This window comes from Anopheles coustani, chromosome 2 (assembly GCF_943734705.1).
Source record: "Anopheles coustani chromosome 2, idAnoCousDA_361_x.2, whole genome shotgun sequence".
NCBI classification, from domain to species: domain Eukaryota; kingdom Metazoa; phylum Arthropoda; class Insecta; order Diptera; family Culicidae; genus Anopheles; species Anopheles coustani.
This window is the reverse complement of record NC_071289.1, coordinates 89,570,219-89,592,866: the sequence shown is the minus strand read 5'-3', so window position 1 is coordinate 89,592,866 and position 22,648 is coordinate 89,570,219. Positions and strand designations below refer to the sequence as shown.

Here is a 22,648-nt window from a genome sequence, read left to right as displayed (position 1 = left end):
GGCCGGTGGGGAAGTGAAAGCGGGCGCTTTGAAATCGGTTTCCTTCCACGGGCCGTTTGCCGCCCGTTGAGTGGGATTTAATTTAATTTTGAGAAATTAAATATTTTTCCCATTTTCCGCACCGTTGCGCCAACTATTTCTATACGAATGCTATTTTGCAACACACTCACACACACACTGCATGCCATTACCGCTGGGCTGCATTGATCGTCGGCGTAGCATAAACACCCCCCCAACCCAACCCTTGCGTCCCGCTCGGCTAGTTCCAGGAGTTCGCGTGGATTGCCCATTCCAAAACAGAGCGAACAAAAACGCCGCGTGCCATACAGCCCTTCCGGCGTGCGGGATGCGTATATGCAGCCACATAACCCGCCCCAGCACACGCATATGCATATGCGTACACGTTTGCGTGATAATTTTCGCACCCCCCCGGACGCCGCGAGGGGCGTACCGTTTTTCGTGTCACGTGGAAATCCGCCACGGCCACGGACGATTCCCGACCCATCGTGGCCACTAATGCGCGTTGCCGTTTTTCGTGCGTTTTCATCCGTACATTGCGTGCGGTTTTGCCGAAGCCACATTTTTACACATCCTAAATGGTTAACCATTGAGATCCGGTTAATGTTCGCGTCCACCCACAACTCTCGGAAGGGCGGGGAGGTGGATGGAATGTGCGCGAAAAAGACACATTACGCTGGCTGTATAAATTAAATTTATTTGCAAATGCCAGCGCGTAAATGGAATGAATCCGGGCGCTTAGGAAACGATTGCATCGGCATATTTCATTCCTGGTGAAGCGGAAAACTGGGGAAAACCTTTGCCCTTGCGCCCTCGCCAAAGGGAGGAGCACAGCCAAACGGAAATCAGAAAAATAGTTCCGAATACCGGAATTGACCGGAATGGAATTGTCAAATTAATTTTTCCTCTACTACTAATCAACCACCAAAGACGAAATGTAGCTTACACTAGTGTTCGTACTGAAAACTGATGTTTATCAAACACGGTGTAAAAAAGAGTCGCTCAAATTGTACCCTACAGATCACCGAACGGTCCGGACTCGCTGCTGATCAAATGTTGCGGTTTTGAATGTTTTGAAAAGGGCGCGTCCGATCGACTGTCGCCACTCGGTATGGCCGTGGGCATGATTGACGGTTCGGCTAATGGGAAACGGTGGTTTGCGGTGCCGTTTTCGGTGCTGCCAGTGTGACAATGGCGTCCGCACAAAAAAACCAACGTCTGCAATCGACGGGGTGCATCCTTGCGGTGCAAACAACGGCCTAGGCGATTTAAATACACCCAAATCATTCAACAACTAGTTGGACTGCCTTTTGGTGAATTTTCCGCCAGTATCCAAGGCGATAGACAACCTTCCATTTTTTTCCCCCACTTCGCTTTCAGTGCGGTTTGATTTTTACCACCCCACGAAAGTGGCCTGCGTTTCGAAGCAGGCAGGGGATTTGTAAATTGGTATTTCACAGTTTCAAAGGAGTTAGGGTTGAGTGAAAATCTGTTACTGCTGCGGTTGTGTTCGAAATAATTTTCCATTGTGTTCTCCTGCGGCGATGTGTTCTTTACCCCGTTTGGAAAACCATATAGGAAAGAAATGCTTCATCTCTCCGACTCTCCGAAACTCAAAAACAAATTTCCCAAAGTCGGCACCACAATGGACGCCACCTTGGGATGGGCAAAAGGGAGGAATTAAAATTCCCAAAGCGAAACTTCCTTTTTACACTGATAGGAAACGGCTATCGCTGGGAACCTCCACTTTGGAAACCGAACCTATTCTTCTTCGTTCGGTTTTTTATTCCCGTCCCGAATTAAATTGAATAAAACACCTTGAGAATAACTTTCATATTCGCCTCGATGCTCCTTCCACCTTCGTAGACGGAATAGTGAGCAACACAATTAAAAGGAAAATTGGATTAATTTCCTTTTCAGTGGTTCGGTTCAGCGCCCAATTTTCTCCTTCCTTCTCGGTATGGGTGCTTTGCTAGCACTCCCTAGCAATCCCTTCCCCCCTGTTTGTGGCCTTTATTCCGCTCATTGTTATCGAAAACTCCCTGCAGTTCCGCAACGCAACACATGCACCCCCAGGTCGAGTTTCTGGTTGTGAGCTGATTGAATTGCGAGCAGGTTCCTTTTGGAGCCGAAGTCGAACCACGACAAAGTATGTTTGCCAGTGGAATGGCTTAGGTTTGGGTGAAAAACAAAAATGTGCAATCCTCGAGCAACACCACAATCCGAAAACATATCAGTGCAGTCCGCACCGGAGCACATGGATAGTTGTTGGTTCCACCATCCTTCGTCGAGTATCTTTTCCCTACCCGGTTTAAATATTATTCCAAACGGAATCTGATTGGTTACCGCTGCCCGCACATTTCCTCAGCGAGATGGTTCGGAAAAGTCCCGAGGCGAAAGTGGGACTAATTAAATCAAATTAAATAATACCAACTTTGCGGTTGTCATGGAAGACAAAATTACAGCAATAGCAATCATGACGGGTTCGAAGACAATGGTGGGAGAGGGAAGGAGTTGTGGGGAAACTCGAGCCCATTCGGAAGTTTTCGTCGCCATGGAATCGACCAGCTTCGAGTGGTGCGTCTTATTGAAGATGGCAAAACATTTTCCGGTAACGATCTATAATTTGATAAAGGACTGTTAAAAAATACGAGTGGTCTAGCATTGAGTATTAATGGGCAATTATCCATGTTTTGTGACTAGAAAATTTGTCCAATTTCATTACGTATCTACAAAAAAACTATTCAAGATGGATATCACATGGCCTTTGATATAACGAAATTAAATTAAAGGTGTAGACAACGCTTCGAGTGAACTTCATTAATCACTCATCGAACAAAACCAATCGCATGCCCAACACAAGTATGTAACACTGTCACAAAATAGCGCCCACGGTCGTTTGGGTGTAAAATCTCCCATTTTCTTAACGCTTTTTCCGTAACTTAATCTTTATCAATTCGTTCGGGCAGCTTCTTGTGGGAAATTGCTTTCGTTTTGCACTCCAAAGTCGCTGATCCGATCGCCGTTCGAGCCGAGAGTAGGTTTTATTAGTTATATAATCCATCGGGCCGGAAACGAACTCGACCGGAAGTGGCAAGACGCTTGACACTCCTGAACTGTGTGAACATTCCGTAGAAAATGGCATACTTTCCGAACACTCAAGAGCAGCAAAACTGATCAATTTTTAATTCCTTTCATTTCACCGGCACGGCTCTTATTGCCAGCTGACCGTAAGGAAAAGCGACCAGGGTGCAGCAGCTTTCCAATTTTCCCATCGTTACCAATCGGCTTGGGCTCAGGCTTCCGGTCGGTTCGTGTGGTTTTGTGTCATTTCTTTTCTCCATCCCCTCGGTCCCCACCCTTTTGGGTGGTGCGCCCTGAAGCAAACTATAATTCCCAATAATCCAATAAAATCGTTATGAAATCTTATCAGAGAGTTGATGGCGGAGTCGGGCCCCATCTTTGGCCTGGTGTCTCGTGTTTCTTCTGCCACATTTTAGCTGGAGTACCAGAAATTCGATATTTTCTCGTACCTGGCATCACAAAGCCAACCTATTGTGATGCAGGGTTCCTTCTCCTTTTGAACTTTTCTATGCTTTGCTGGCATCTTTAGTATATTTTTATAATTTGAAAACTGAACGTTGAGGCGAAATTGAACGTTTCATCATGACTCGAGTCATCCGTTCCTGGTAGTGTTCATTACATTACATTACATTAGTGAACGAAAGCGTATTTCCTTTCTGCTTCTGTTAGCTGATTGTTTTACAATCGAAGTGGTTTTAACAATTCATGATTAATCAATACAAGCTCACATGATTCAACCCCTATTAATACGTTTCAACCAGCTTTTCTTGCTGTTCTCGAACTTGTTCCTTGTGATGTAATGAAACGAGTAATGAATAAGCCTTCGGGTGTTTTTTCCATTCCACAAAGATCGATAATGGCAATAGTTTCCAGCAGCGTCACGATAGGTTTCTAATCGAAAATCAATCAGCATGTGTGCTTCTCGTTTGACGTATGGTGACGACTCGGGACTTTTCAACTTGGTCTCATCGTTCCTTCCATGCCTTGCTGCTTCTCGGTCTTCCGCAAGCAAACAAACAATTCATTGCTCCACACTTCAAATGAATGGCAAACTTTCAGCACGTGCTGTTGTGCACTCGTCAAGCTAGCGTTTGGCGAAAAGGAAAACTTTGTTCCAACCAATCAAAAATGTATGAATCGAGAAGTCTTTTTCTCGTTCTGTTTTTGCTACCTTACGTAATAGCGGTTTCTATCACTAGCTCCCTCTACCAATGGAGTGAACGAAGAAGAGCTTTCTCGACTTCATTGGCCATTAGGAACATTTTTTATAGTATTACCCTTCCTTCCCGCCTACTGCTGTGTTCACAAACATTTTCCCGAACAAGAACAACACTCAAACGCACATGTTTAGCGCAAAGCACGAGAAGACACAATTTCATTTTTGTCGCCTGTTCCTAAAATTTCTGGACCGCCGCGGGAAAACGGAGTTCTGATAGAATCGTTCCAAACGAGCCTCCGCTGGCAATAGAGATTTCGATTTAATTATTTCAATTTTCCACGCTAAGCCCGCCCGTGGTTTGGAAAATACTTTCCCGATGGAAAACCACCTTAGGGCTGCTTGCTGGCACAATGTTTTTGGCAATGCAAACCGGGCCAAACCATGCGCAAAATGGTACATTCACAAACACACAGGGACTTAACTTTCCATTTTGTTACGCTGATCTTCGTGAGCCGTGTGAATCTTGGGTGACCTTGCAAAAGCCACTCACTCTCTGTTGTAGAGCGTAAGCAGACGGGAAAAAGGAAAGAAAAACGCCCTCCCCGTTCGTAACCGACTTAATTGTGCTCGGGTCGATAAGGTACAAAGGGCTTCGAGAGTGAAATAAAATCAGTGGAAGGGGTCAAATTAAGTCATTAGACGATGGCATCTCTGGACCAGCGACTCAGCAAAATCCTTGTGATATTAAAACCAACAAGTAAAAATATTTGCAAACACATTTAGTTCGACCCCCCCTTCGTTCGTACTTCGAGGTTTGATTGTTGCTGTGTTGCCGTATCGGAAAGCTTCGGGGGAAGCTTATGGATCAATTAGGGCTTATTAGGGGTCCGTTTGGGGCAGGACGGGCCATATTCCTAATACAACCCATTAGCACAATGAAAATAGATATTTACTGTGGGATGCTTGTTTGTCCGATGCAAGCTGCCGCAATCTGATTGCAAAGAGGGCTTTGTTTGACAGTTGTATCATAATCGGATTGTATTCCGCCTTTACCCGGAAGCTTTCTACTGTGCTTTCTTTTCTTTGAAAGCAAGAATTCTGTTAAATCAATTGTTTGCAAAATCTGAAAAAATAGTAGCATTGTACAAATGATCAAGATTGAATCTAAGATTAGAAATCTAATCAAATATTGCTGCTAATCACCAAATTGAGCTACGGTACACCGAAGCTGTTCCTACGTTCTGTACGGTCTAATTGAATCTTCCTTTATTGTATTCTCCTTTTTTTACTTACAGAAGGACTCAATGCTGCTGGATCCCACCGGTACCGACATTCGAAACTGTGTCTCACGCGGAAAAAGCGAGGTAAGGTTTGACTCGTATACGGCATCAGATAAGCCTCCCCCCCCCCCTCCCTTTCCCCGCTTCCTCCTCCATCAACTTCATGATAGGCACTGAAATGACAATTTTTGAAAAAGCATTTTAAGGGAAGCTTTTCCCAACTCCGCCGGGGGTGGTTTTTTTTTGTTCCCATCACCCGAAAAGGGCGAAGGTGGTTGTAGCAATTTGAATAGATAGTACGATTAAAGAAGGAGCATTCACTCGGTTCGAAAGCGTTACCTTCCTTTGGTAGCTTCGGGAGCGCTTGGAAAGTTGTCACACAAAAGCTTCACCGACGGTCGTTGCGTTTGACGAAAATGCATTTTCCAACCATCAAATTGCATCACGTTTCAAGCGGGAGGGGGGATCCGTAATTTCTAACCGTCGTCGTAAGCCGCCGCTTCGTTTTGCTCAGGAATAAGCTACTGCCAAAGCTTCGGTTCCCAGCAAAAAACGGCACGTTAAATGTACGATCAATGCAGCACGTTCGGGTTGGCACCGATCGGATGGTCGATGCAAATGTGGATCCGGTTTCCCAGCATGGTAGCGCTACGTCGCCTTTTTTGTTTTCTCTTTCCAGTTTTGGCCGTTTTTGGACGCTTTTGCGAATTGCCCGCCATCGATGGAGGCGCCTGGTGCTCGGTGCGAAAAGTGGTCCCTGTGGCTGGCTTTCGGGGTCGGTTCTACTTATAACAATATTTTCAGCGCGATCTGCAATGGAATCTTCCGAAACGGAACACTCCGCAGAGCGGGGGGGGATGCCAACAAACGACCGACCGATTGACGATGACGATGTATGGCGTTTACCAAGCTCCCATGTATCACCGTGGGGTTTAATGTGTTTTGCATTTTATATCGACATCAAAATGCTGATGGCATCGCATGGCCGGCCCACCGTGTTGCTGACCAGAAACCGCAGAAGTGGTTGGCTGGCGGGGTGGTGGGATGGTGCGTTGGTCACCACACCGATGTTGCAGTTTCGATGGAACCGAGAGTTGTTCGCTGGAGTTTGCCTTCGAGCGCTGGCATATTTCCTTACAAGTTTGATTTTCCATGAAGCGGAATGATGCTTGTCACAATAGAGATGGTTGCTACGTGTGAAGTGTTATCCATGATAATATAGCAATAACATTATTCTTCTATAAAATTTAACTCAAAGCTCCTTATTACGGATTTTTAAGAATACGCATTATATTGTTTTCCAGCTTCAGGAAGGTTTTTCAATAAAAAAAAAAATCATAAAACATAACTTAAATTTGCCATCGACCCTCGGACATGATCTCACTGTGCGATCGTTCCATTCCTCGTGCCGGACTGATGCGGCCTTGTGTTACGTGTGCATTAAAGGTAGTCAAAAATGTTAATACCATCTGCGTGTGCACACGTGCACAAAAGGGTCTCGGTCTCGTTCGTGCACTCGAGCAGATGTCCGGCAGCATGCTCGGCTGTACGCTTCCCCGAGCGCACGACCCGAATGACGTATGCAGATCGTTACATCGTCCTCCGCAAACACAGTTGTCGAGCAAATGGTCGTCAACGATTGGGTTGTAGGGACATTTGTAGCACTTTAGCTGGCAAAGGGCCAGCAGCGGGTCCGCCCGTGCCGGAACACGTTATCTCCCACCCTCCCGACGAAGGACGCGTGTAGCTTCGCTTCACTCACTGGTCGAAATTATTCACGTTTTATTTTAAATGCATCACGTACGGTGCTGCAACTGTTTCATGCTTGATGGGTCGTTCGCTTTTAAGGGTCACAAAATAGGGGAAGAAGAGCGTGAACGCACCGCGTAACGGACGGTAGGCTCGTTCGATTGTGGCATGATTTTAGTTTTAGAAGGATCCCATTAAATGGAATGTCGTTTTTATTCCGAACCGCAGCAGGTACGAGCTGGAGTTATATATATTCCCCAAAGACAACAGATAGCTTTCAATATAACGCACTCTGGGCGGATCTGTTTCAATGGGCTCAACTCGAGCATCCTACCTGCTGAAGTTTTTATGGTTATGTTTTCCACATGGATTTTGAAACACCTGACTATGTTTCGCTTTAAAAAGATATCATACTCAGAAATTTTTTTTTGCTTTAGTTTTGAATTTCATTTTAAAAGATACATAGCCTCGGAAAAGAAACACTTACAGCGTCGTCGGCCGAAACTCCCCATACTCTTGCACGTCATATTTCATCGCCAATGTTTACGAAATCATTGCCGGGCCGATCGTAAACCATCCTCAATGGCCATCAAGCTTCCTCGTGGGCTTCCTTTTCGGTCCGTTCAAATCTTCACCGAAGGGTAACCGTATTACATTTGCTTCGGAAATCCATTAACCTTCCCGGGCGAGAATCCGAAGGCACCAAAGGCATTGTCACACGAAGCCAATGGCGCTTTTCCATCAAAATTCGTTTTTGTTTCCCCGTCGCATAAAACATGAAAATCGTTACATTACAATCCACCTCGCCGCTCGGCTTCCCCAGCCCACGGCTGTTTTGTGTCGTAAAAACATTATGATTGGTCGAATAAAAGCAAACAATATCACCGGATTGAGTGGATGAAGAGCTGAGCTGTCACCTTCTTACGAAACGGCAAGTAAAGAGATTTTGTTTTATTTTCGAACCGAACAGATTTCATTATTTTAAAAATGTGCCAGTTTCGAGAAAAAAATTAAAATTCAATTTTATTTTATGAAAATGTGTTGACATTCTCAGTTCCCTTGCTCCTTATTTTATAACAAATGTATTGTTTTCATTTTTTTTTTTTTTTTGCCACGATTTACGGCTCTGATCGGGATCTATCATATCGTAAAAAATAAATATAGCAAGACACACAATACTGGACAATGTATTTATGGTTCCATTTCAATCCTACAGGGGTCCTTGTAGGATAACGCATCTTAAATTGACCTGAAGAAGCATTTCTGTTTCCACTTGCATGTTATTTAAAAATAATTTAAATTGGCTCTCATTTGTTTGGATGGAAAACTGCGTTATTTCAACTAAGCACTCAAACAAGATTATGCACGCGCTTCACATTTTCCAGCAAAATGCTTCAGCGATGGGCACAACCTGTAGAGATGTTCCGCTCGTGGATCCAAAGATTTGGGTATGCTCTATGGTGGGGTTTATTGTATTTCATTCATATTTTCTTTCTACTTTGTTCGCCATCGTTGAAATCTCACTCACTCAACCAGAGAATGGCGGCCCCGAGGAAGCGGGTCTGTTTTGTCATCTTTACCATGAAAGTCTTCAATTATCGCAAACCGTGAACGAAATGAATGTTTCGCTGGAAACGGTTTTGATGGAAGAAAAATGTAGCCCCACGGTTAACCCGCTGTGACAAGCACTAAGAGGGTCGTTTTCTATGTCTACGTGTATGTGTGGGTGTTATGTTTTAAGTTTCTTTGTTCATGTTGTTCTGGTGCTCGTAAAAACGACATGCCATCTTGATTTTTGTGATTTTCCTTTCAATTTCTCACCGACTATTTTCCAACCACCGGCGTTCGGGACTACGCTCTTTGTCGCGCGGTCCTCGCTTGTGAATCTTTTGATTCATCTTTGTGGTGTTTTGAAGAGTTTTCCTTTCCTCACCCAACCGTTACAAGCTGGGGTGTGCTTTCATATATTTTTATTTTCGCTCCTTCTCTTAGACCGACTGTTAACAATTTACTACAACACGATCCACGTGGCATAAGGTGAAGGTGAAAGGCACCGGCTCGCCTTCTAAGACCACGAAAAATGTGAGGCAATCCGGATGTGTGTGAGAGCGAAAGAATCATACTTATTCTATTGGCTTCACCCCATCGTTAAAGTGCTTGCAGTGTAATTATATTAAAATTTAATTACATGGAAATTAAACCGAAATGAGAGTCCACGTGGTGAAAGACGATGCACGGTCGGTCCGTAGCCAAAGACCAAGCGAAGACCGTAACCAAGACGTTGAAGTAATTTCTTTCACGTTTTCTTCCACGCTCTTACGATTCGCGATCCGACGGAGTTCAGTCGATTTTTATAAAAAAGCAGGTCCGCCATCTTAAAAGAGCTTCTATTAATTTTCCCACCAGACTAAGATCTCAGCTAAGCTCATCTACCAGTCATTTGCAAAAAGAGAATGAAAGATCTATGTACCTATTTCAATTAAAGTGAAGGAAAAACCCTCCAACTCAACCAAAAGAAAAAAAACCAAACCCAGCTATGATCGCTAAGACTCGCGTGGAAAAATCGTTTGCGACGCTGAATGCAGCACCACAAAACGGTGCCATTTTAGCGGCCCCTTTGCAGAGTGTTGCTTCATGGCGCCTTCAAGTGGCATCGTAGCCGGCGCCAGAAGAGTGCATGCAATTGCATCCACTCGACAAACGCAAACGCCCTTGAGAGCCCGGCATGGGTATAGTATGTCCCTGTAAGGCCGGGAGTGCTAGCGGAAGAGTTTCCTTTTTTTAATTGCGAGCGACGCGTCGATGAAGCACTACGGATTATGACAGTCGGTTTCGGTTGTTTGATATGGTCGCACTATGTTAGAGGTAGGCACATTGCGTTAACCATGGTTTTCCTCGTGGACTAGACCACGTGGGGCTTTTACCGGACAAACCTGACACTGTATAACAATCAGTGGTACCGATCTAAGGCCAAAGTACCGTTTCTACATAACTGAAAATAGTATACAACCGCAACTGCCAATCCTGTCGAACATGTCGACAAAGCAGGAGCTTTTGCATGGAAGTGAAATGGGTAGAAAAGAATGAACTGAGTCCCTTTCCTCAGGTTTCATGCCATCTCGTAAGCCAATCTCTTGAAATCGTTGGGAAATTAATGCTCATTTGCGGATAACAACCGCACACTCGGCGTAGACGATTACTAATAACAGCTGTAATTTAGTGAACCGCCACTTTTTCTCCAGTGCCTGCACGAGTTTCATTTTATTGCGCTTGTGTGTGTGTGTGTGTGGGGGGTTTGTGCTTGCCGTTTTTCCTTTTTTTTCGTACCACCAAACAAGGGCATTTGCAGAAAAGAAGAAACCTCACGCTTTCGTGCTTAAGAATTCGCCTTTCATTTCAAGGAAATTGATTTGACATTCAGACCGACTGGCGACGGTTTTTCCGGTTTGTAGTCCGTGTCGCAGTGCAATGCCATTTTTTTCTCTCTCTGTTCCACTCAACATCACAGCTTTCCGATCACGGTTGCAATTTGTTCGGAATGCATCCTTTTGCCGTCGGAGGTACTTATTTTTTTCCCCTTCGCTCCATGTTACTAACTGTTCTAAAACCCCCCCCCGGTATTCGTAGCAATTTCTATAAATTATACAGCGCAGTTTAAATTGTTTCATTTCTTGTGTACTCGCGGTCCTTCGTCGAACTAGCAGACCTTTTTCTTTTCATTTGAAGTACTCGCCTTTTGCAAATGCCGTCCCCGTACCAATTAATTACTGGAAAAGCATTTCGTTCCGATTGCGCATATTTCGCGTAATTCTACGCAATTCCTTCTGCTTTTTTATGGACACGCAGGTTTAATGCAATGTTTCCATCCTTTTATGATATTTCTTTCAGATGTTCGACTGTAAAAATCACATTCGAGTGATTCAACCGATGGACAACGGGACGAGGCTTTACATCTGCGGTACCAACGCGCACAGTCCGAAGGATATTGTCATTTTTGTAAGTTAGAGTTTCAACTACTTTACTTTCACGTTTTTCATTCTTTATTGAACCGAGTGTAGAGAAGTGTTTCTTGATGATTTTAAATATTGAAGCAATGTTACCTTAATATCGACTCATGCTTCATTGGTTCTCAAGTATATTTAATTCTCGATTCCAAAGAATTAACTTTCACATTCCTCCTTGCTTCCATTTCGATGTTTTGGTACACAAATTGAGTTTTTCAAACTATCGTAACGTGAAACTATTTTTCCCAACAAAAAAAAAAACAGTAGCTCACATCTACCAATACTTTTTCTTACATTCAAGAACCTTACCCGGACGGTTTCTCATTTTTCTGTGCGCGAAATAGAGCAACGCCGGTAACGGTGTGCTTCAAAATCAATTACGTGATAATTCAAGCCGAAAGCAAAAGATAAGAGCCGAGTTTCGGTCGCGAAGGATGCGTTCGTCACCTCAAACGAAATCAGGGGTTGTGTCTGTGTGTGTGTGTGTGTGCGATAGAAATTGTGCCACATTCTAGGTAGAAGAACATTATTCAAACGACGGAAGGATGTTGTGGAGGTCCGGTTGTTTTTCTTTTCGTGCTGTTATCTTCAAGTTGGCTTACATTTTCTATTACGAACATGACAAGAAACGGAAATTACTTCCCTAACCGTTCGGAAAGAAACAATGAGAAAACAATGTAAAGACGTCATTCTTTGAAATCATTTCAATTGTGATTTCTTGACTGCTTCAGTAACGACCGTTGTGAGTTTTTACACCGTACTGAACGTTGAATAAAGTTGATAACTGCCTTTTTTCAACGATGCTGATGAACACACAGAACATTTGATATGTTTATTACTTGTTTTGTTGGTCGATTTCTACCTTACATTTCTTCAACTAAGTAGATTCATGTTAACCTATTTCTTGTTACGCTTTCTGATCCTTTTTGTAGCGAAATTTAACACATCTTCCTCGGTCGGAATACGTCCCCGGAGTGGGTCTCGGTGTCGCAAAGTGCCCGTACGATCCCATCGATAACTCGACCGCCATCTTCGTCCACGAGGGCAACCCAGGAGACCTGCCCGCCCTGGTAAGTACTGGTAGTTCCACCGGCATAGGGACTCAACCGGCAGAAGCAATCGTTGTTGCAAAACCCAAATATTAATTGTTCATTTTTCCTTGTTTAATCCGGTTGCCCTGGTACCGCCCTTCCTCACTCTCACTCTTCCAGTACTCCGGGACGAATGCCGAGTTCACCAAAGCGGATACAGTCATATTCCGGGCGGATCTGTACGAGATGTCCACCGGGAAGAAGATGTACAACTTCAAGCGTACGCTCAAGTACGACTCCAAGTGGCTGGATAGTGAGTATAATTTATTATACTTAATTTTCTCCCCCACTCCCCCCATCCACAGGCCCGATCTCCTGCCAGAAGTCAGCACCTCCGTTTGCAGCTGCTGGCTCTCATAATCATCATTCTTTCGAAACTTCGCCCCCTAGCTTACCCCCTACCTCCGTTCCCTTGCGTTTGCAAAATGGGGTAAACTAATGTAACGTAATGTTTTAGAGCCACTCTACATGCAGCACCACAACATCATACGGCATTTGCTGCTGACCACCACTAGCAATTTATCAATTTGCGCACTGGATTGTGACAGGCCTCCTTATGCATCCACCACCCCCGTACCGAACCACCCCCGGAAAAGGCCGAGGCTCCGCTGGTGATTACAGCGAAATGGGCCGTTTTTCAGACCATCAAAACCCGTGCACAAGGCACTCGAGATGCAAATGCCGGGCCCGTTCCGCAAACAGTTTGCCGGAGCGCAAACCGCAATGCACACACCGCTCGGTTCGCAAAACTTAATCCACCGGGGCGGGCACCTTTTTTTTCCTCCTCAGTCTCGAGCCATGATCTCGTGCCATTCCGTGGCCGTGTTTATCTTTCGTTCGGATGTAATTAACTGCGCTTCGGAAGGATGTGTTGCAAGGTGGTGTAGAACATACCCCGTGCACTGGAATTGGACGCCGGGCTTTTCTTGCACCCGGGCACTTGACGAAATCGCATGCCAATGGTTTACGGGGCTCTCGGGCCTCCCACAAACCGCGAAAGCTGTCAAGAATGTACCGTGCACCGGAGTTACATCCGCATCGAAATTCGGCGCGCTTCTGGTGAGTTATGGTGCGATCGGGTGGACGGAGCGCGGCAACAATCGAAAAACCACAAACAATCCGTTCCACCCGGGCCATGACCGAACCGGCTACTCCCTAACCACCTCTCCTTCGCCAAGCGGACGAGGGAGAACGAGCGAACGGGAGCCGAACAGGCAAACAATCTCCTAATTGGCCAATGCCGCCCGACTCGAAGGTTGGTAGGATGATGATCTTAATCCTTGGGCTTCGTGAAAACGCCGGGGGATTTATGAACGCTCGGCCAAACACATCCTGTACGAATCTTCCAGTGCACGGGAGATGACTTATGATTTCCTGTCCATTACGGCGGGGGTAAATTACATAAGCTGGCTTCTCACGAATGGACTGATGATGCCAACGGCTTAGGCAATACAGTGTTCCATGCCGATGGTCAAACGTAGAGCGCTTCGGTTGAGTCCATTGTTCACTTTGTACCATCCATTCCGTTCTTCGAATAAGAGTTTTAGTAGGAAAGTCTCTAAGACTTTTAAATAATCTTTAAACAAATCTTCTTATAACAGTTATGGCCACAAAATTAACAATGAATTTTAAATTCCTCGATAAGCAAACGGAAATGAACATCCGCCACTAAATAAAGTGATATAAAACATATTTTCTTCCTTTCTTATCCATTCATTCATGCATCCTTTTTATTTTAATATCATACTGTGGTTATGATTTGATAATAATTTTAATATCATTGAATATTTCAATGAAGAAACCTTGTTCACCCTGATTTCACTTTTTTTTTATAAAACTAATCTAAAGACAAGCATTTTTAATGTTAAATACTTTGTCACCGAGACACTTTAATCTGTAACCTTGCACTATGTTTTCTTTCAGAGCCAAATTTCGTCGGTTCGTTCGACATCGGCGAGTACGTGTACTTCTTCTTCCGCGAGATAGCGGTCGAGTACATCAACTGCGGCAAGGCGGTCTACTCGCGGGTAGCGCGCGTCTGCAAGAAGGACACCGGTGGCAAGAACATCCTCAACCAGAACTGGGCGACGTACCTGAAGGCACGGCTCAACTGCAGCATCTCGGGCGAGTTTCCGTTCTACTTCAACGAGATCCAGGACGTGTACCAGATGCCGTCGGATAAGACCAAGTTCTACGCCACGTTCACCACCAGCACGAACGGGCTGGTCGGGTCGGCCGTCTGCAGTTTCAGCTTGGGCGAAATACACTCCTCATTCGCGGGTAAGTAAAGTTTCGAATTAGCGACGGCCGATTTGTGCGGGATTTATCAAACGTTTGTCCACTGTGCCGTTTCTACTTCGCAGGTAAATTCAAAGAGCAAGCAACATCCAACTCCGCCTGGTTGCCAGTGATGAGCTCGAAAATCCCCGAACCACGTCCAGGAACGTGCGTGGAGGATACGACCGCCCTACCCGATGCGGTACTGAACTTTATCCGCTCCCACCCGCTGATGGATCGCGCGATCAGCCACGACTACGGTAATCCAGTGTTCTACAAGCGTGATCTCATCCTCACCAAGCTGGTCGTGGACAAGTAAGTACCGACGCGCACCTCCAGTCCAACCAACGCCTCGGTTAACGCTCGGCTCGTTTCAGAATCAGCATCGACATCCTGAACCAGGAGTATCTGGTGTACTATCTGGCCACGAACGAGGGTCGCATCTACAAGGTGGTCCAGTACTTCCACGACGGACAGTCGAGGGCGAAACTGTTGGACATCTTCGACGTTGCACCGAACGAACCGATCCAGGTGATGCGACTCAGCCAGCGCTACAAATCGCTCTACATCGGCACGGACTCGCGCATCAAGCAGATCGATCTGGTCATGTGCAACCGACGGTATGACAGCTGCTACCGCTGCGTGCAGGATCCGTACTGTGGATGGGACCGGGACAGTGCCAGCTGTCGACCGTACCAACTCGGTTTCTTGCAGGTATTGTAGCTCACAAATTGTGTTCAGAATTCAAAAATGTATCTCCCTTATACATTGCTCTCTTCAAAGGGTTTGACAAATTTATTGATATAGAAATGAATACCACAAAAGTGTCATAAGGTCTATCACACAGCGTCAGTGTTTCCCCCAGGTTGGCAAAGCGAATCGGTGACGCTAATAAATCAATCAGATCGATTTCAAATGAATCACATTTTCGAAATTATTAGACCACACTCTCCATGGACCTGGGAGAGTTTGAACCGGGGGAGGAAAAAAATAATTGAACTCATTCGTTAGGTCGTGGGAGCAAACCTTTTCCAAAATCCCGTGCCTGTGGCACGTACAGCCCGGCACCGATTTGATGGCCATTCGATTCCATTAGTACGCAATCAGACCGCACGCACGAACGCACCTGAAACTCTCGCTCACATATTTATTAGTATCGATTTCAATTTTATTGCCCCCTTTGGTCCACAGAGGGGTCAGTGCGAAATTCACGTGTGCCTCCCGGGCGATGATCGGGGATCCCCTGGGAGCGGGGAGTCCGAGCAGAAGGTGTAATGATTAGAATAATTACTCCCCCAGCTCGATACATTAGTCCCCGGCACCGGGGAGGAAAACCCGAGGGCCGAGCAAAAAATAATCCAATCTTCCAACCCGACACCGGTGCGCTATCGAGGCGCTGGGAGTTCAATCCATTGCGATGAAATTGATTTTTAGAATTGGGTCATAACCATGATCGTCAACCACTCTCGGGTCGGGGAAGGCGCCACATCGCCGGGGACGACGAAGCATAATGTATTGTTAATTGAAAGGGACGAAAGGGTGATAAGCTCTCCTGGGATGGTAACGGCTCCCACAACCGGGCCAAAGGGTGCCGAAGAGGGTGCGGACTTAAATTAGAGAGTGCTGATTATCTAGCGTTTTAATCGCATTAAAAAGCGATACTAAATTTAATCGCGATTTCGAAAACCGACGATTTGACGAAATCGAATCCCACGGTGGGTGATTCACCGCATGGGGATGATGGGATTTATAATGGGATCGGGTTTTTGGGACACAGTTTGGGCACCGATTTCATCAAACCACCCCCCGTCGTGCTCTTGTTCTCTATCCACTGCAGGATGTTGGCAACCGGACGTCCGACATTTGCGACACGAACGTGATGCGGAAGAAAATCATTGTCACGTTTGGGCAGAGCGTCCATCTCGGGTGCTTCGCGCGTGTGCCGGAGATACTGAAGTACCAGCCCGTCACCTGGTACCACCATTCGAAGGAGCGGGGCCGCTACGAGGTGCGCTACAGCGTCACCAAGCACATCGAGACGTCCGAGGGCGGCCTGGTGGTGATTGCGATCAACGAGTCGGACGGTGGCCGGTACGATTGCTATCTCGGCGGGTCGCTGCTGTGCAGCTTCAGCCTGATTGTCGATGCCCATCGGTAAGTTGAAGGCTTCGGGCAAGCTGAATACCTTCCCTTCTAACCTCTCATTCGAACACAAAACCAACAGCTGTACGGCGCCCAGCAAAGGGAACGACTATCAGAAAATCTACTCCGACTGGTGCCACGAGTTTGAGCGTTACAAATCCGCCTTGAAGCGCTGGGAAGCGAAGCAATCGGTACGTCGCAAGCGCACAACCTTTCACGATTAACAAACAAGTTGAAAGATTTGGTTCTAAACATTCCTTTTTTCCAATCCACAGCAATGCTCGACGAATCCGAAGGACAACGAGCTGGACGTTTATCAGAGCAACTCCAACGTTTGATGATAAGGTAAGAACTCGAGTCAAACATTTCACCACGTTGGGGTACTTTCATTAAACTCTTGTTTCATCCCTTGCAGGACCAAAACACGTTAAATTACACCCCGCTAGCTTCAGCGTCACGGCCAAAATCCGCACCGGCAAGCAATCGGACCGTTTGGGGGTGAGGACGAGAGAAAAGTGGATAGGAAGTTATATTTTAACATGAACAACAACAACAACAACAATGTCTGTGATAAGTGGAGTAAATCCTATGACAATGCACAAACAAAACAAAATAAACATGACAAATGAGTTAGAAACAAAAAGGTGGAAAAAAGGATGGAAAAAAAGGTTGGAAAGCGAAGAGAAATGTAGGAGTGAAATAGAATGAGCAACGTGTAAAACAAAAACTAATAAAATATAGCGAGCTAAACGAGAGTAGAGGATGGCAGTAAAAGCAAACCAATCCCGTTGTGAGTAGCATACGTCGAAAGTTGATTAGCAAAAATATTAGCAGACATGAGGAAACATTCAAGCAGCGGTAGTAAGAAACGAAAACTTACACATTACACTCTCACACACACGAACACACAAACACACACAACCATAAACCCAACTCTAGGACAAATTAAACACAAAAAAAACAGATGAACTAACAAAGAATTTTAAGAGAATTGTAGAGTGGCGTGAACAAACACTCACCTTAACCGAAACAATCCATCTCAGACGATCGGCGCAGAGTGGAGAACCGAAGTAGCGTAGTAGTAAACCCGTAGTAGAGTGATAGAGGAGCACTTCGTGGAGGAAACAAAATAGATGCTTAATAGTAAGAAATTAGCCAGCGGGTTTTGGGGCACGCCTGCATGTGAAGGAGGCTTGTACATCGAATGCAGCAGTTCAGTACATGGAGAAAACAGGGTTGGAAATTAGAAACATCATAGCCACGCGACGCTTGCTAGAGGACGCCTGCAAACATGAACAACCGAAAGCGTGCGAATCAACGAGACACAACAGTTAAATAAGGTGAGAATTTGATAAAATATGTCTATGAAATGCATTTAAAAATGTCTAATTTGTCATTTTCACAGAATCGTGTAGAAGTAAATGGCTCAGTTTTAAGCAATCCTCGATCGGTAGACTGTCAAGGAGCAACGAACGAAAGGGATCGACCTTCACGATCCCATGAAGTGTAAGTTATCGATAACAAAATTGATTTACTAAACTAAACTATAACACTAACATTGTTTTCATCTTTTCCTTTTAGACGAGTGTCATAAACAAATGATTTCTACATCTTCCTTCCATCGCCCCGCGAACCGTTCAGGCAGAACGCTAACTATCGTTCTACACACGATCACCAGAGACACAAAAAAAACAGGGACCGCAACCACGAATCCCTGACAGAGTCACTCGTAGAGAAATGAACGCTCATTCTTTATATTCACACAATCCATACGCCACATCTGAGGCTTCTAAATCCACCCGCTAAAAACGACTGCGTCCGATCTTTTTTACCGACAAAATCAAATCATTAACAAATACAAATGAAGCAAAGAGTAAACGAAAAACGAAACGAAATAACGACGATCGATCGAAACAAATTTCGCTAAGTCTGTGATATTTTAGTGTTTAAGTGCTCAATGGAATGAATTTTGGTTCCCGAACGAAAAAAAGAGAACGAAAAAGAGATAGCCGAACGTAAAAAGGTGGGCAATGATTGGCAAATTGGGGTCTCGTCGACCTGATAATGTTGGAATGCAAAGAATGCGGAATGTGACGTTAGGAGCGGCCGAATGGCGAAAAGAATAATATTGTAATAACGCCGTAAGGATGAGGTTGGGTTTTACGTTCTTCTAACTTTCGAAGGGAATGAATTAAACCGAAAAAAACGTGTGTACTAATATAACTATAATAATAAAATTAATGATAGAGATTGGTCGAATCAAAATGAGCAATGTAGACCGTAGAAAAGTTACCGAAAGAAAGTATTCAACCGCTTGACACCTGAACGATGTGAACTATTTCGTAACATTTCCTAAGATTTCATTCAACCCTATATCACAGCCGAAAGCGGAGATTCACAAGCATTTCGTTTGCATGCAGTTTTTCCTGCCTCCGAATTTCAACAGTCATCTTATGCCATGAAGGTCATTGAAACTGTTTATTCCATCTGGTCGCGGTTTATCTTTATTCGTTTCTATTTAAACTACCGTATGGTTCATAAATCTCCGCCCGACGCCCAAAGCCAAGGGTCGTGTACAAACCCGCCCGCACCGGTAGGTTGATGATAAGGCATGAGATAAATAGATTGTCTTACCAAGAATTAAAAAGAAAACGCTAAGAAACCCGTTTTTGGTAAGCGCACCATGTTTGTGGTTGTTCCTTTGGCAAAGAGCGCGCCTTCTAGATCACTCCGTTCTTCTATCGGACTGCGTCGGTCGTTCCTTTTCCTTGCTCACCAATGCAACCATCTCCTTCTCCACCAGCGGACCATCGGGCAACGGCGTGTCTCCGGGTGCATCGTCGAAAATTTTGAAGTTCTTTGAGTAGTACCACGTGCCCATGTCGAAGCACGTTCCGATCAGCACGAACACCGCCGCGGTATAGTTCATGGATGCACGCAGGGCTTCACCGTCGTACAGCCAGCAGTTGCCCTGTTTGGCACAGGTTCGGCCCCAAAGAACGCACGTTCGGTCGATAATCGCACCGAAGAAGATCGGAGCCGGAAGGAATGAGAACAGCGTGTTGATTGCCATCGAGAAACCCATTGAGATTGCCTTATCGCGTGGTTCGACACACCTGAGAACGAAAAAAAGGTTGAACGTAAAGCAAGCCGTAGACGTTACATATTAATCTGCACAGATGTTTGACGTCTACAGCCTTTCCTTAGCTCTTTCCAACATCCTTCGAGATATTCGGGATATCTGGAGGGATGTTTGACAGACGATGGGTACGAGAGAACAAAGGAAATCTGTAGACGTCAAAGATCTGCACAGATTAATATGTGACGTCTACAGCCAGCTTAACACTCGAAATTAGACTCTCCTGGCCTCCTTAGACCTTACCTCAACCCGATCAGGAAGTTGGCGGCGGATTCGGTTCCTCCGATGAACTTATTTATACACATCACGATCAAGAATAGGTAGAACGGACTCCAGCAGTCAACAGGGCAGCTTCCGGGGGAGGCAAAACCGAAGGATGAGGTAAAGTTCTCGCCATCCACCACCGGTCCAGGAATGCATGAGCAATTAGAGTACATCTGAAAACGGACGATGTCGAGTTGTAATTTCTAATCAGAAACCAACTTCACCTACACTAACAACTTACCATAGTTCCATTGATTGTTTTGAATTGATCCTGGCAACCGGCATGGCAAGGCGAAAGGTAAGTCTGGCCATCACTGCCACAGATGGGAGCGTACTTCACGAAGTCACAGTTGCAGTTCAAACTGCACGAAGCATTCTGCGAACTGCGAACATAAACAAATCAATGTAGAGGCAAGTTAGTGTAGAGTGCGTTTCAAGCATACTCACTTCGCCACGATATCAGCATTGTTGAGGGCGGAACATCCAAACCAGGCATATCCGACGATCCCCGCCGCCGATAGAATGCTCGTAATGACGTTCCAGCCTGCCAGCTGTCGCGAGGTGACCCGCAATCGCTGGATGACGAAACCGGCAATCAGGATCCCGAGGGCAGAAAATACCAACGAAACCGAACCCGTGACCATGCTGGTGAATGAAGGCGATAGAAGCGGAGGATTAATGTCTACCCCAAAGACCATTGAGGAGTTCGTCAGATATTACTCACTTTGCCTGCGATGGCGTTAGTCGGTACTGAATCTCGATGTACTTCGCCTGGAAGAGGAAGAACGGCATGTAGCCGAAAAAGTAGAAGATGCTGGCGGAGTTGTTGAACACGTACGCCTTGTTGGTGACCAGCCGGCGTATCGTCACCAGCATGTCGCTAAAGGACACCTTCTTGTCGAGATCGTCCTCCTCCGGTACCATGTAGTCCGGGCCGCCATTTCCGGCGGTGGAGTTGGCCTGACTTGCTCGGCTTGCCTGGCGTGAAAGGGTAACTCTTTCCGCCGTTCGGGGAAGGACCTTCGGGAAACTGGCTGTAGGGGAAACCGGTTTGGGATTAATATCCTGCACCCCGTTAAAACTGAAATAAGTTCCACATTCCTAATACTTGGTAATGTCCGAGAGTCTTCTTGATTGGCCAACATTTTAATAATTTCATTGGTTTTAATAATAAAATATGCAATAAACGGCATGCTCTACCAGCATTGTACAGCGTGACTACTCCGAGCTGCAACTAGAACAAACACAATTCAACTGCCTGTTGCTATCACTTGCGTTTACGGTGAGTTAGTGCAAAACGTGTGTACCATGTTATCTCTGGACAGGTAAACATACGATGCGTTGCCACCGAGCTCTTCGTTTAAAATACATCACTAGAACGAGGAAGATCCTCTGACGAGGCACTTTTGAATCTATTTTCACCATCAATGACGTTGAAGCGAAACTAATCCCAAAATCAAGTAGCATAATACTTACCAAAGAACGGGGAAATGAAGAGCAGAGTGGAACCGAGCACCAGCCAACCCATCCACCAAGCTCCAACCCAACGGGGATCGCTCGAACTGTAGCCTGGATCAACGCCAGGATACACGAAGTATCGCAGGCACAACGACGCCAGCGAAAACCCAACCAGTGGACCCAACCTTCGCCCAAAGGCTGCCAAACTGGACAGGAACGGTACCTTCTCCTTGCGCACGTTATCGTCCAGGTAGGTAAGCCCGAGGGTGAAGTACAGTGACATGCCAATCCCGGAGAGGAAGCTGGCGAAGAACAGCACCATCTGGGGCTTCATGTTAGCCAGATCGAGCGAGCAATCGGGTGGCGTACGGTCCTCGCGGCACAGGTTGTCGGTGGCCTTCCTCTGCGTCCAGTTGCCGAGGGTCTGCTCGAGTTCGTCGCGATCCGGCGCAAACAGGAAGTGCGGAAGTGCGTTGACGAAACAGGACAGCGCCATGCTGACGATACCCATGGCGATCCACAGAGGCTTGCGCCGGTTGGAGGCATAGTAGGTCAGGAAGAGTGAAGCCAGCACGAACGACAGATCCGAGCCGGCTGTGATGAAGCCCACCGTTTTGGACGAGATCTGGATGCTCTTCTCGATCGTCGTCAGCGTGCCGTAGAAGTACGATGTGGTCGACTGGAAGACGCACCCGATCACTCCGAACAGCAGCACGAACAGCTTCTTGCTGGCCAACCGTTGCCAGAGCGGTCCCCGGAACACCCAGAACCCGCACTGCACATCCCGCTCGCTGTACGCGGACTCGCTGCGATCGAAGGCGATCTTCTTCGGGGGCGCATTCAGGTCCTCGTTCAGTCCGTTCGCCAGGCTGCCGTTCATGTTGCGCGCGCGATTCGTCGGAGTCAACTGGTCGGAGGCAGCATCCGGCGCCTCGGTTGGAGACCGTGCAGAGTTAAACGGTGGCCCCGGTTATCAGGCAAGC

At 46.0% G+C, this 22,648-nt stretch overlaps 2 protein-coding genes across 2 annotated transcripts in view; one reads left to right on the top strand and one right to left on the bottom strand.

Annotated features, from left to right (window-relative positions):
* Positions 1-19,047, top strand: part of LOC131261841 (semaphorin-2A-like) — a 71,330-nt gene extending 52,283 nt beyond the window's left edge. The window contains exons 4-16 of the mRNA XM_058263682.1: positions 5,557-5,625; positions 11,179-11,286; positions 12,227-12,364; positions 12,506-12,638; positions 14,309-14,665; positions 14,749-14,977; positions 15,040-15,376; positions 16,500-16,816; positions 16,887-16,995; positions 17,080-17,149; positions 17,220-18,144; positions 18,210-18,310; positions 18,386-19,047. Of these exons, the coding sequence (XP_058119665.1) occupies positions 5,557-5,625; positions 11,179-11,286; positions 12,227-12,364; positions 12,506-12,638; positions 14,309-14,665; positions 14,749-14,977; positions 15,040-15,376; positions 16,500-16,816; positions 16,887-16,995; positions 17,080-17,142 (1,860 nt within the window). The 3' untranslated portion in view covers positions 17,143-17,149; positions 17,220-18,144; positions 18,210-18,310; positions 18,386-19,047. The remainder of the gene's footprint in view (positions 1-5,556; positions 5,626-11,178; positions 11,287-12,226; positions 12,365-12,505; positions 12,639-14,308; positions 14,666-14,748; positions 14,978-15,039; positions 15,377-16,499; positions 16,817-16,886; positions 16,996-17,079; positions 17,150-17,219; positions 18,145-18,209; positions 18,311-18,385) is intronic.
* A 482-nt stretch (positions 19,048-19,529) lies between these two features.
* On the bottom strand, positions 19,530-22,545 carry LOC131265291 (solute carrier organic anion transporter family member 74D-like). Its single transcript, XM_058267551.1, has 6 exons — positions 21,684-22,545; positions 20,932-21,241; positions 20,655-20,852; positions 20,449-20,590; positions 20,187-20,380; positions 19,530-19,920 (listed from the first exon to the last, which is right to left on the bottom strand). The coding sequence occupies exons 1-6, from the start codon at positions 22,543-22,545 to the stop codon at positions 19,530-19,532; spliced, it is 2,097 nt and encodes a 698-aa protein (XP_058123534.1).
* Positions 22,546-22,648: the final 103 nt, after the last annotated feature.

Coding starts and splice junctions, on each gene's coding strand:
- LOC131265291 (XM_058267551.1), bottom strand. CDS start 22,545: ATGAACGGCAGCCTGGCGAACGGACTGAACGAGGACCTGAATGCGCCC. Junction 20,591..20,654: donor AATGCTGATATCGTGGCGAA/GTGAGTATGCTT, acceptor TTATGTTCGCAG/TTCGCAGAATGCTTCGTGCA. Junction 19,921..20,186: donor AACTTCCTGATCGGGTTGAG/GTAAGGTCTAAG, acceptor TTTCGTTCTCAG/GTGTGTCGAACCACGCGATA.